We start from the raw sequence: 13,283 nt of genomic DNA, 5'->3' as shown, positions 1-13,283 counted from the left end.
CTGTTTTATAAGAATCTCTGATTTCTCTTGTGTTACAGCATTAAAAAACCTTCAGTCAAGGCGTCTGCTGGCCGTGGTCCTGACCAAGCCTCCAGCCAGCGCTCATCTTTCCTGAACTGCTGCTGGCCGGCTCGGTATGGAAACAGTAAACTGGTTTTATCTCCCAGTGCCATGCTACAGGCCTGCTGGTTCTAACTGTGGTAACTAACTGGTTCTAACTAACACTGTACCTCATATACTGCTAATCAGGACAACTATGGAAAACTCTGTCAAATGTAAGCATTCAATATCTATGTTTGACTCTTCAGCGATTTAGTTTTGGTTTGTTTGAGTCCATTGATTTCTTCTCCAGGACTTAATTTCTTCTTTATGCTAAACTTCTAAGCAGACAAGGTCAAAATACCTAAAAAGCTACATCATGTCTCTTTCTTCACACCTGAACTCAGGTGTCTCTCCATAGCTTCCATCCTTCAGGTGTGGGCTGAACCAACAGGAAGTCTCATGTCAGTCCCATCTCTAATGGCTCCCTGCTGTGAACGGTGGAGAGTTTAAACCCTTAGTGCTAATCTTTGGAGCCCTAAATGACCCGGCTGTTTTGTTTGTCTTTTGGATCTTTTCAGTGGCGCTCCAGGAACAGATCCTGCAGAATCTGAATGTGTGGTTGAATCTAAAACAGCATCTAAGACCAGCGCTCCTGTCGGCGAAAAGTGAGTAAAAACTGCTCATGTTCTCCAAAAGGTCCAAGTCCTACAGAACTTTAGAATCGTTGTTATTGACTGAGAAAACAAGAAGCAAATTTCTCTGCACCATCCAGACCCCCCCCCCCCCCCCCCCCCCCCCATGTAGAACATCTGAAAGTAGTTGAAAGGGAACCGCAGAGAAGTGAAGGAAGCCTTTAACACAGAAAAGCTGCTGGGAAGTCTGGGAATTAGCAAAGCTGTCGTCCATCATGAGGTTAGAAATGATTGTTCAATATGTGGGCCTGCCCCCACCTCCCCCCGCCTGCTGACCCAAAAAAAAACAAACCAAGGCAGGCCATTAAAGGAAGACAGGGTAGGGTGGAGTAGGTTGTGTAAGCCAATCTGGTTGAATCGCCTCTATAATTTACTCTATGAAAGTTGTGAACTGGAGCTTTAGAAATGAACTGAACTCAATGAACATTTCCTGATGTCTCTACAGTCCTATCAAGAAAAAAAAGAAGCTCCCTAAGGAACAGGAGGAGTGCTGGAGCTCCATGTGTCCCCCGGGGGACAAGGACGCCGTAAGTTTCTGTCCACCATGTCCACCTCAGTGGCAGGTTAAGGTGCACAGGTGAATGTAACGGGACTTTATCCCAGCTAGTTTATTTATCCCTGTAAGAATGGAAACCACAGACGCAGCCTTCTGATCTTCAGCTCATGTTTAGGTCGACATGCGGAGCGACGTGAGGAGGTGATGCTCCCCGTGAGACTCCTTCACCTTTCAGTCACACCGTCCTACACAGATAAATGTTCAAAGATTAACTGAAGAATTTAATCTGTTTTCAAATCATTAAAGAATAACAACCCTAAACAAGCGGCCCTGTGGAACCGGGGGCGGCCCCGTCTGTACAGAGTTAGATTCCACCAGCTTCAGCCAGACTGTCTGACCTTGGGCTCCAAATAAATCACTGAAACAGAACCTGTCTGACTGCATGAAGTAGGCTTAAAGATCTCTAAAGGCAGAAACTAGAGAACCTCAGGTTCTGATGAACCTCGGACATCCATCAGTCTAGAGAGGGTCTCAGAACCATGTTGGACTCCAGGAGGTCCTCAATGACTCATCCAGGAGGTTCTAGAAGAGCATCTAGAGCTCTACAGGCCTCACTGCTCCAGGTAAGGTCAGAGGTCACGTTCCAACAGTCACAAAGAGACTTGTTCCAGGACCACTGCTGACCCAAATGAAACATAAAAACCCGTCGCACATTCTCAGGAAAGCGCTACACTCAGACATGGTGGTGGCGGTGTGATGGTCTGGGTCTGCTTCAGGACTCTCTGTGATTGATGGAGCCATGACTTCTGCCCTCTTGTGGAAGATCCTGAAGGAGAAGATCCAAACATCAAGGAGGGACCCCAGTTGGGTTCTGCAGCAGAACCACCTTCACATCTCAGGTCCACCTCTGAATAACTCAAGAACATGTCTTGGGGTGGCCTAGTCAAAGTCTGACCTTGGAACTGTCTGAGTAGCTGCAGAATGACCTAACAGGTCCTTCCAGCTGGAAAACTCCAGAGTAACTCTGAAAGAAATCTGATCTGGAACCGTGCTAAAGATTCGGTGCCAGGAATGAGGAACCGTACAAGTTAGAATAGAATAGAATAGAATAGAATAGAATAGAATAGAATAGAATAGAATAGAAATACATAATGACATAATGAGAAACTCATAGATCAGACCCTAACCTAACAGTCCAGGTGAAAGGTTGATAAGCTCAGAACTTAGGACCCAATATCCAAGGCAGGATAAACACTAATGGCTTAAAAGGCATTTATTTGAAACACTGAAGCAGAGCTGAGGATCTGCAGCTGTAAAGGGGGGAGGGGGCGGGTCCAGGCGACGATCTGCCAACGAGACGCGGCGGACGCCACCTAGAGTGAACCAGATGCAGCCGCCCCGGTGAACGGGCAGGAATCCGAGCCCGGTCAGGGGTTCCGATCAGGACAGGAACTGGCAGATCCAGGGATAAAAGAGTCCAAAAGACAGTTCAGATGTTCAGATGGGAACAAGCAAGCACAGTAGTTGAGAGGCAGAACTCCCATTGACATGAACTCAGGCATCAAAGTAAAATGCAGTGACATTATCTCCAAGTCAGCAACACAAACTCTAAAGCAATGATCTGTCCCTGATAGCTGAGCTGTAGATAAAGCAGCAGGAGCAGAAGATGAGAGGAGTGATAATTGGTGACCAAAAGGGATGATGAGACGTTATCAACATGTTGAAGTTCACAGAAAGACTCCAGAACCAGTGAAACACTGGATTGGCCAGTGAAACAGGCGGGTCTGCATGCTGGATGTTTCTCTGGATGTTTTCCTAATTACTCTTCTTCTCACTGTGAAAGGAAACCAAGCTTTGGCTGAAGCAGTCATTGGAAGGTCTGAGCAACAAGGAGCTGAAATTATTCCACCGCTGCCTGCGGACCGCAGACAAGTCCAAGGATGGCTTCAAACCCATCAAGAAGATCCGTCTGGAGGGGGCAGACACACTGGACACAGTGGACCTGATGCTACAGATGTACCCTAAAAAGATCAGACCAGTCACTGAGACCATTCTGGAGAAAATCAACAAAAACAAAGGAAATGTAATTACCGGTACTTTGTTTGCATGAAAAGCTTCTAATCAATCCCCTGAAATCTAAGATGAGCCCAAATCTGCCTGTTCCCCTTATAAATCGTTTGTCCAATCCAGGACGCCCATAACTGGCTGCTGGACACTTTGGACAATCTGGACGACAGGGAGCTACAGTTCTTTCACTGGTTCCTCCAAACGGCGGACGAGTCGGAGGACAAGTTCCCCCCAATCAAAAAGAAGGAGCTGAAGGATGCAGACCGGCTGGACACAGCAGACCTGATGGTGCAGGTCTACGCCACCAACACCAAAGAGGTCACAAAGACCATCCTGAAGAAGATTAAGAGCAACAAAGGTCTGTTGGCTGAAGGGAAGGAAAACCCAACTCTGCTCCGCTTCTATGCTGAGCTCTAAAACTATTTCCCCCAACAGGCAAAGCCATTCCAGAGGCTGAGGAGCAGATGAAACCACCATCCCCAGCTGCTGCAGAAGGTAAGAGTTCCTCTGGCACCTCCTCTACACCGCCAGTGCTCCAAATGTTCTCCTCATTTCAATCTGAACCCAGATGAAGATTCTTGAGGCTCAGATTGGCTGAAGAGATAAAACCAGGAAGATCCATGAACCTAGAAGCTATCCGAACTCCAGATACCAGTCTGGGATATAATCATCAGCCTTTATGCTGCCATAAAGGGCCTGTTGGTTTCTATGTCGCAGATCTAGATCTCTGTAGACCTATAGAGAACCTTCTACATGTTCTCTGGTTTCTTCCCATTGGCTGATAGCTCAGTGTTGGTCTTTAACTCCATCCTGTAGAGAAGGAGCTGGCCGTGGTGCTGGGTGAGTTTGTGAAGAAAGCCCCAAAGGAAACCCTGAGCCAGCTCTCCGAGGCGTTGGTAGCTGACGGCGTGCTGAAGTCCTCTGAGAAGGAAAAGATACTTGGGAAGAACCACACCACAGTCAACAGAGCGAGCGGCCTCGCCGACACAGTGATGGAGAAAGGAGCCGGCGCCTGCAAGAAGATGATTCATCACCTTCAAACTATTGACGCTCCACTCTCGTCCAAGCTGGGATTAACCGCCGGTCCGTTTGCTCAGCAAGGTGAGTTTTAGCCTAACCCAGCTGGCGCTTTGCAGAGTTTAAGCAATATCCTTTCATGTTTTCACTAAGCCCCAGTTTAACAACCAGGTATTGAAAACTTTTCCTGATCGGACTAATTACGTGTGTTCTCCATCATCCTCCAGATGGCAGCTCATCAGAACCCAAACAGGAAGCAGCGACTGAGGGAGGAATTAATGGTCTTAAACGTCTTCTTAAAAGCGGTGTCGCTCCTTTAAAGGGATCCTCTGCTAATCTAAAGTAAGATTTAGGATTATAAAACAAATGTCAAAGAGCAGCCTTTGAATTGTGAAGCAATGTGGGACTTTGTCATGAGTGTCGACCGTAAAGCTGAAGTCTGGTAACAGCGTCTGCTGTGAGGACTGGAGCCAGGCCGAAGGAGGAATAAATCTAAAATGAGCTTTCCATACACAGAAAAAGGTTAAAACGGTTTCTCCCTCTGATATGGACTGACTCACAGCCGAATATTGATCCAGATTATTATAGGAATCCTTCCTACATATTACCGTTCACTACTAACCATCACTTCTCTCCATCTCTCCATGTGGCGTTACGACCTAAAGAGCTGAAGAGAGCAAAGAGGAAAGCTGGCGCCAGATCTGCCCAGAGGGCGACAGTGATGCAGTAAGTTCTACCAGGTGGAGCCGCTAAACTCAGGCTTTACTTCTCAGATTAGGCTGATTGGAGAAAACTGGTTTTGTTGAAGTTTTTAGGTAAAATGTTTCTTGATAAACCAAATGTAATAAATTTAGGCTCATTAACCCAAACTTTCCCGTGAGCTCTGGCCAAGCTGCTCAGGTGGTTCACCTTCCTGCTCAGTGACCCTACAAGACGTCTTACAGTATTTTTTTAAGAATGCAGATCTATAGATTGCAATGCTCTGAACTTCCATAGAAATGCGTTTTTTGCACCATATTTTTTCTCCCACTCTGTTTACATTTGATCAGTGTCATGAAAGCTGAACAAAACGAAATGTCATGTTGTTTACACTCCGCCCTGCTCTGCTGTGGGAGGGTTACAGCTCTAAGCACACCAGTGAAGCCGGTCCCACTGGGTTCTGGCCTCTGTTCTGGTCTAATGTCCATAGTCCATGTCATGTCAAGCTCATCCTGTTCTGTCTTCTTCATTCTGTGTCCCACCTTTGATTGATTACACTTAGATCTTCCTTCTTTGTTCTCCAATGTTTGGCTATCCTTTTTGTTTTATTTAATCAACATATTTTAGTGATTTACTTTATTCCCTTTTTGTTTGTGTTTCCTTAATACCAATTGTAGTGGGAAAAAAGTATTCAACTAGTCACCCTAGTTAAATAAGGAAGGAAAGGGGTGAAGAAGGGAAGAATGCTAAAACAGAAAAACAGCAAAGCTAAATTCATAAGGATCCATATAGATGCTGTTTATTTTTCCATCTGGAACAGTCCATGTGGAATTTGGGTTGGTGATTGAGAGCAGAATAAATAAACAACCAAATAAATTACAAAATTATGACTAAACTAGTAAAGTAAATAAATATTGGAATAAAATGGCCTTATAAAGGAAAATGATCTATTAAGGTAATTCTTAGCAGCAGAGGACAGAAACGACTTCTAGACTTCTGGATGAAGTTTGAACCCCTCAGCCTGACTGTCTGATGAGCGTTTGGGAAAAACCAGCTTTGTTGATGTTTGTTGATGGTTCAGCTTCTTGCTCCCCTGGTTTGGTGTTTCTTCTCCTCATCAAACTCTGGTTTCTGGTTCTTTGATTCTGCTTCGCCTTGGAAACATCGTTCTTGAAATCGGATTGAAAGCCCATTTTTCTTCTTCCACACATCATGTCTGGTGGAAGCAGCAGAGAAGGCTGTGCTGCAGCGTCTCCCCTTGTTTACAGCGCTGCAGGTCCTCCTCCTGCAGGTCCTCCTCCTGCAGGTCCTCCTCCTGCAGGTCCTCCTCCTGCAGGTCCTCCTCCTGCAGGTCCTCCTCCTGCAGGTCCTCCCTCCCTCCTCTGCTGAATCTTAATTTTCTGACACCACTGCAAAGTACTTTTCTTTTTTTTAATGTTCTGAATATGAATTGCCCTGCCATGTCCTGCTCTACCCTTCCCTGCCTTGCCTTGACTGATTGACTTTATTGACCTCAAAGTGGAGCAATCCATCATGTTGCCTTGCCTTGATTGATTGACTTTATTGACCTCACAGTAGAGCAATCCATCATGTTGCCTTGCCTTGCCACCATCACCCGTATCTAGAAGTTCCATGGGATCTTGGCCCCTCCATCAGTCCCTCTCTAATGGACCAGACACTCTGTGGTGTTGCTCCTGTGCTGACTGCCTGTCCCTGCCTTGCCCTGATGAGGTCCTCTGTTGTGTCCTTCAGTCCAGCGTGCTTCAGCTATTGGAAGGATTTCTCGGCATGTTGACCTGTTGGTGGTGTCAACATGCCAATGGGGGGGTGAGGGGTCATTGATGATGTCACGGGCTCGGGACGCGCAGCGCTGGGATGAAATGTCTTTAATGGAGGGAAGAGGAGCCCCCATGATCCTCTCTGCTGTTCTCACCTTCTTCCAGTCTGAGGCGCTGCAGCCTCCACACCATGGGGGGAGGCCCTTAAAGTTTGAGGTGGATCTCTAACTGTGAGCTGAAATATCTTGGTTCTGCTGATGCTTGTCTGCTGTTGGGAGGTCTATATATCCGGTCTGTGAGCTGGATAATGGCCGATGAGGGGGATTACTGGGACCCCTACTGGAGCTGTGGCCCCACAACCTGATCAGAGCAAAATAGCTATTTTACTGGGGGGTCAGTTTAATTAAGTTCTGTGAGAAATTATTTCCAATTATTTACTTTTAACTTAATTTTAGAAATCAATTGTAAAACCACAATAAGGGAAAATGTGTCCAAAGGAAGAAATCTACTTAGTTTTCAGTTTCTCAAATTTCTTCCATTTGCTGCTATAACATCTGTCCACTGAGCCCACATGCATCCAACTGTCCCCTTGTTTTGTTTTATCAAAAGGACTTAAAACAATGGCTCAAAGATTTTCTAGAGGATCTGGACAGCAGAGAGATGAAGTACTTCCACTGGTACCTGCACACTGCAGACAAGTCCAAGGATGGCTTCAAACCCATCAAGAAGTCTCGCCTGGAGCATGCAGACAGACTGGACACGGTGGACCTGATGGTTCAGATGTACACAACAAACGCCAGAGAAGTAGCAGAGAAGATATTCAAGAAGATCAGTAAATATAAAGGACATGTAAATATCCTATTTCTTTATCTATTATGTATAATTTGATGTAAACTTCTCAATGACCTCCCCTGGCTATGGAACACCAAGCTAACACTGTTTATGGAGCTAAAATCTGCAAAAGTCCCCAATTCATCCATTGATCTTATTATAACAATGATTTTTTTTAACCTTTGTAGAACTTTAAAGATTGGCTTCTGGACATTTTTGAAGAGATAGATGACAGGGAGCTCAAGTACTTCCACTGGTTCCTGCAAACCGCAGACAGTTCCAAGGACGGCTTCAAGCCCATCAAAAAGTCTCGTCTGGAAGTTGCAGACAGACTGGACACGGTGGAGCTGATGGGCCAGATGTATGGCTCCAAAGCCAAGGAGGTGACAAAGAAGATCCTAGCAAAGATAGAGATCAATAAAGGTGAGTCCCAGATTCAACAACTGCTCCCAGTCTCAGAGTCCCTTTCTGGTGGCAGAATCACCCAGATGAATTCTTCCCAACAGACAACATCATCCCTGAAGCTGAAGAACCGGATACATCGCTGTCTACAGCCGCTGCAGAAGGTAGGAGCCTAAAGTACATTCTGCTTCACGTCTCCACAAACCAGCAGAGATGCTCCCTAGTCCCATTAGCAAGCAGTCCAAACTGGTTCTGTCCCAAAAGTGGTTCTGTCCCATTAGCAAACAGTCCACACTGGTTCTGTCCCATTAGCAAGCAGTCCAAACAGGTTCTGTTCCATTAGCAAGTGGTCCAAAGCGGTTCTGTCCCATTAGCAAGCGGTCCACACTGGTTCTGTCCCATTAGCAAGCGGTCCAAACTGGTTCTGTCCCAAAAGTGGTTCTGTCCCATTAGCAAACAGTCCACACTGGTTCTGTCCCATTAGCAAGCGGTCCAAACTGGTTCTGTCCCAAAAGTGGTTCTGTCCCATTAGCAAACAGTCCACACTGGTTCTGTCCCATTAGCAAGCAGTCCAAACAGGTTCTGTCCCATTAGCAAACGGTCCAAAACAGGTTCTGTCCCATTAGGAAGTGGTCCAAAGTGGTTCTGTCCCATTAGCAAGCGATCCAAAGCGGTTCTGTCCCATTAGCAAGTGGTCCAAACTGGTTCTGTCCCATTAGCAAGTGGTCCAAACTGGTTCTGTCCCATTAGCAAGTGGTCCAAACTGGTTCTGTCCCATTAGCAAGTGGTCCAAAGTGGTTCTGTCCCATTAGCAAGCGATCCAAAGCGGTTCTGTCCCATTAGCAAGTGGTCCAAACTGGTTCTGTCCCATTAGCAAGTGGTCCAAACTGGTTCTGTCCCATTAGCAAGCGGAAGCTCTCATTTGTATCATTCAAACCTGGATGTCTGTGGGAATAACTACTGAGTGAACCCAGGTGGAGCTTCGTTAGGTCAGGTCAGAACCACAAATGACCCATTTGGATCATGTCAGAACCACAGAGGACCAGTTTGGATCATGTCAGAACCACAGATGACCCATTTGGGTCTCTGCAGAACCATTCCATTAGGTAGGCTGCTGGAGCAGATGTCTGGGTTGCATCCTGAAGCATGCTTGGATGCACAGTTGAAGGTCCAGGATTAACGGCTGGGATTTTCCTCTATTTCTTCTACAGAGAAAGTTCTTAGCAGGATGCTCAGTGATTTTGTAGAGAAAGTACCTAAAGAAACCTTCAACCAACTCATGACGACTCTCATGGCTGCCAACACTCTGAAGTCTACAGAGACGGAGAAAATCCTTCAGAACCACACCAAAGTCAATATGGCCAGCTGCTTTGTGGACATTGTGATGGATAAAGGAACTGATGCCTCCAAGGAGGTGATCACCCATCTGCAGACCATCAATCCAAAGCTGACCTCGGAGCTCAGCTTACCTTCTCCAGGTGAGTTGCCATGCTACTGGTGACAGGTCCATCTCACACTCTGCTTCCTCTCTGAATGTTGCAACATCATCAACGTGTCTCTGAACTTTCCTCAGATAACAAGCCCAAGAAGCATCTGTTTGCTGGTATAAGGTCAGTTCCTCCTCAGCCACGCTGCAGATTTAGCTTCCTGAAGGAAGCAGAAACAGGACATTTCCTCCCATGGCTGGTTTCTTCCCATGGGAGCAGCATTGTCCAGGCTGCTCATTTACCTCAGCATTGACTGCCACTAACCTCCATTATCTTCTGATCCAAAGGTTGAAGAGGTTGCTGTCTGAGGAGGGGGAGGAACGCTGGCGCCAGATATGTCCTCCATGGGATAAGGACGCTGTAAGTCCTTCCGGACACCTAGTGTTTGAACGGAGCAGCCCACGCTCTACCTGCTGAAAGCTCTGCCTCATTAAACGGAGTTTCCTCCTCCAGGAGCTGAAGCACTGGTTAAAGGACTCTCTGGAAAATTTACGCAACAAGGAGGTGAAGTACTTCCGCTGGTACCTGCGGACTGCAGACGAGTCCAAAGATGGCTTTAAGTCCATCAGAAGGTGCCGCCTGAAGCATGCTGACAGGCTGGACCTGCTGGACCTGCTGCTGCAGATGTACCCTGCAAACACCAGGGAGGTGACAGAGAAGATACTGGAGAAGATCAGCAACAATATAGCACAGGTAATCACTTGGCTCCATAAGTATTCACACCTCTGGCAGATCTAGCCTGTTTCTTCTCCGACTTCTCCAGCAGAAGCTTCTGTCCAAACTGAGCCTTTTTCACTTCGTCCTTTGATCCTTTCTCTCATTTGTTTCTGGAAACATTAAAATTCAGGTTGAACCTAAACCTGCACAAGGTTTGGGACGGTCCATCAGGTAAGGTGATGAACAACAGGTGACCTTTATGTGTCTGCTGTGATTCCAGCACTGGATTCTGGACTTTTTCGAAGAGTTGGGCGACAAAGAGCTGAAGTACTGCCAGATGTTACTGCAGAGCACCGACAAGCTAAAGGGCGGCATCAAATCCATCAAAAGGGTTCCAGCAGAGGATGGGGAGAAGGTGGATGCAGCAGATGTGGTGATGAGGATGTACAACTCAGACAGCAGGGAGGAGGTGGAGAAGGTTCTGAATGAGCTGAAGGAGAGCACAGGTTGGTCAGATGGAAGCAGAGCAGAACCAATAAGAAGGCAGGAACTCTGACGCTCTGCCTGCTGGTTTCAGATGCAGCTTTAGCTGAAGACGAGCAGCAGAGCAATCCATCTTCTCCAACGTCTGGAGGAGGTAGGTGTTTGTTCAGGTCTCTACAACATTTCCATCATCTGCCGACTCTCCCTCCTCAGTGGCAGGTAGAAGTTAGGAAGACCAGGTGTGCAGCAGGCAGGCGGGTTTGGTGAGAAGTTCAGGAGCCAAAAACAGCAGGTCCAACGAGGAGACCAGTAGGGAGCCAGGAGCTCCTCCAGGAGGCGCTGGAGGCCCAACAGTAGGAAGTCCTGGAGGACGGCCTGCAGAGTATCAGAGGAACCAGTGGTTCCAGTCACTGTCACTGGGCGGAGTCTGATAGAGGCGCTTCTGGAGCAGATTAAAGTTTCACAGATCAGGACCCAGTCAGTGGAACCCCAGTTTAAATGACCCAGTCCAAACCTGTGGACACCAGTGGTCCTAGGGGGTCGGTGTCTCTGCCTTCCAGATGAGATCCTCAGCAGAGCTCTGGTGAGGAGCTTCAGCCGTTGGGTCAGCAGTGGAGACCCAGGGACACCAAGCCTCTAGGACTCCAGATCTGAAGCCACTGCCCAGAAGAAAGGATCTAATCTAGTTTGTTTTATCTTCACAGCTGCAGAAAAGGGAGCCAAGAACATGCTCCTGGACTTCATAAAAAAGGTGTCCAGTGAAACCCTGGAGCAGCTCCTGGAGGTCCTGGTAAAAGATAAAGTCTTGACGGCAGCAGACAGGAAATCTATCCTGGAGAAAAACCACACCAGAGTGAACAAGGCCAGCTGCCTGGTGGAGATGGTTTACGAGAGCGGAGCAGAGGACTGCCAGAAGGTGATCCGCCATCTTCAGAGCATTGATCCAGCTCTGTACACGGACCTGAAGATCTCACAACAAGGTGAGGTGGAGCAGACCGCCATCAGCCGCCATCAGCCGCCACTGCCTTCTCTTTCTGACCAACTCTCCTTTGGGTTTTAGCACTGTTCCAACGTCTTCGCTCCAGGCTGAAGGAGGACGGGAAACCAAAGGAGGATGGAAAAGATGAAGAGGACGAGGAGGATTAAGGAGGAGCGGAGGAAGAGAGAGCAAATCAGAAGTAGAGACTGATTACAAACCAACCATCAGTGACATCATCGCTTCCCTCAGCTTCTCTTCTTCAGATCCTGAGGATCACAAACACGTCATTCCTGGACCAATACTGGGTGAAAATCATCCACTAAAGCAGAAACCAATAATAAAGAAGCCGTTTCTCTGCAGGGTGGTCCTAATCTCAGTTAATGCTAGTTAATTTCCACTAATCCCAGTTAATCCCTTATCTCTCTATCTTAGAATAAGCTCTATTATCAGCAGGACCTTACTCAGTTCAGAAACAGCAAACGGCTTCATCCTGCTTCATTCCTGCTTTCATTTCGTTCACAGTAAAACAAAGTTTATTCCATTTGCAACCCTGTAACCCTGCCCCAAACCTAACCTAACCTAACCCTAACCCTAACCCTGCCCCTAACCCAAACCTAACCTAACCCTGTAACCCTAACCCTGCCCCTAACCCAAACCTAACCTAACCCTGTAACCCTGACCCTAACCTTAACCCTGTTAACTTCCTGCACTGAGCAGACCCCCCATGGTTTTCTCATTAGTTCAGTGCCTTTCAGTGCTATCTGTGCTGTGGTGGGTTTAGTGTTCAATGCTTTATATTTCATGGTTGATGGTTCTGGCATCAATAAAGTACATTTAACTGGATTTGATCTCATTTAATTATTTACTGTCTCAGAATGACTTACAGCCACCTGTAGGGGGTGCTGTTCCTCCCTGCATCTGCAGTCTGTTAGGATTGGAAGACTCTTCCTTAATCGGCCGACAAATGCGTCTTTCTTTTTCTCCGTTTGGAAGGACAGCTCCGCTGTATCCTCTGTAGCCTTGGGTATCCCATGATGCATTGTCAGTCCAAGCAAGCCGGCTGCTCCCACTGATCTGCAGGAAAAAAGTGAAGCCAACCTCCTCCATCTTGGTACTCCCCACTCCCAAAGAGACATGCAGTAAAAATGCCTCCCTGTGCAGCATTTAGCTGCTGAAACCAGCAGTTTTCTGGCTGCAGGAAGATGTTCCACTGGTAATTTCCCAGTCAGTGGATGAACTAGGCAAAGCAAGGCAAGGCAAGGCAATGATTTTTATAGCACTATTCAGTACAAAGACAGTGAGAAGTGCTTTACATCAGGCATCCTGGAGGCCCGCTGTCCTGCAGGTTTCAGAGGTTTCCTGCTCCAGCACAGCTGATTTTAATTGAAAGCTGATTAACGGGCGTTTGGTCTACTGCAGTCATTATAACCAGCTGTGCTGAAGCAGGGAAACCTCTAACCTGCAAGATAGCGGGCCTCCAGGACTGAGGCTGGGGATGCCTGCTTTACATGATTAAAATATAGGAAAATAAAACAGAATCAATGCAAGTAGGAAAAACAATTAATAATGCAGAAACAAAAAAGAACATTAAAAACAGTTGAACTGTTTAACTAGAACAGTGGAAGGCAATCCTAAACAAATGTGTTTTTAGTC

At 46.9% G+C, this 13,283-nt stretch overlaps 1 protein-coding gene across 1 annotated transcript; it reads left to right on the top strand.

The window, feature by feature from the left end:
• The first annotated feature begins 41 nt into the window (after positions 1-41).
• Positions 42-12,100, top strand: LOC107104836. The gene is made up of 20 exons (XM_015404953.1): positions 42-134; positions 621-707; positions 1,180-1,261; positions 3,074-3,313; positions 3,421-3,655; positions 3,733-3,792; positions 4,114-4,398; positions 4,542-4,656; positions 4,980-5,040; positions 7,401-7,640; positions 7,811-8,045; positions 8,129-8,188; positions 9,236-9,502; positions 9,598-9,634; positions 9,799-9,871; positions 9,965-10,204; positions 10,449-10,674; positions 10,746-10,805; positions 11,356-11,631; positions 11,712-12,100. Exons 3-20 carry the CDS (start codon positions 1,235-1,237, stop codon positions 11,795-11,797), a joined length of 2,823 nt encoding a protein of 940 aa, XP_015260439.1. The 5' UTR covers positions 42-134; positions 621-707; positions 1,180-1,234; the 3' UTR covers positions 11,798-12,100.
• Positions 12,101-13,283: the final 1,183 nt, after the last annotated feature.

The sequence above is a fragment of the Cyprinodon variegatus genome, unplaced genomic scaffold (assembly GCF_000732505.1).
Source record: "Cyprinodon variegatus isolate N-32 unplaced genomic scaffold, C_variegatus-1.0 Scaffold1910, whole genome shotgun sequence".
Lineage (NCBI taxonomy): Eukaryota > Metazoa > Chordata > Actinopteri > Cyprinodontiformes > Cyprinodontidae > Cyprinodon > Cyprinodon variegatus.
The sequence above is the reverse complement of the archived record's forward strand: the minus strand, read 5'-3'. Positions and strand labels throughout refer to the sequence as shown.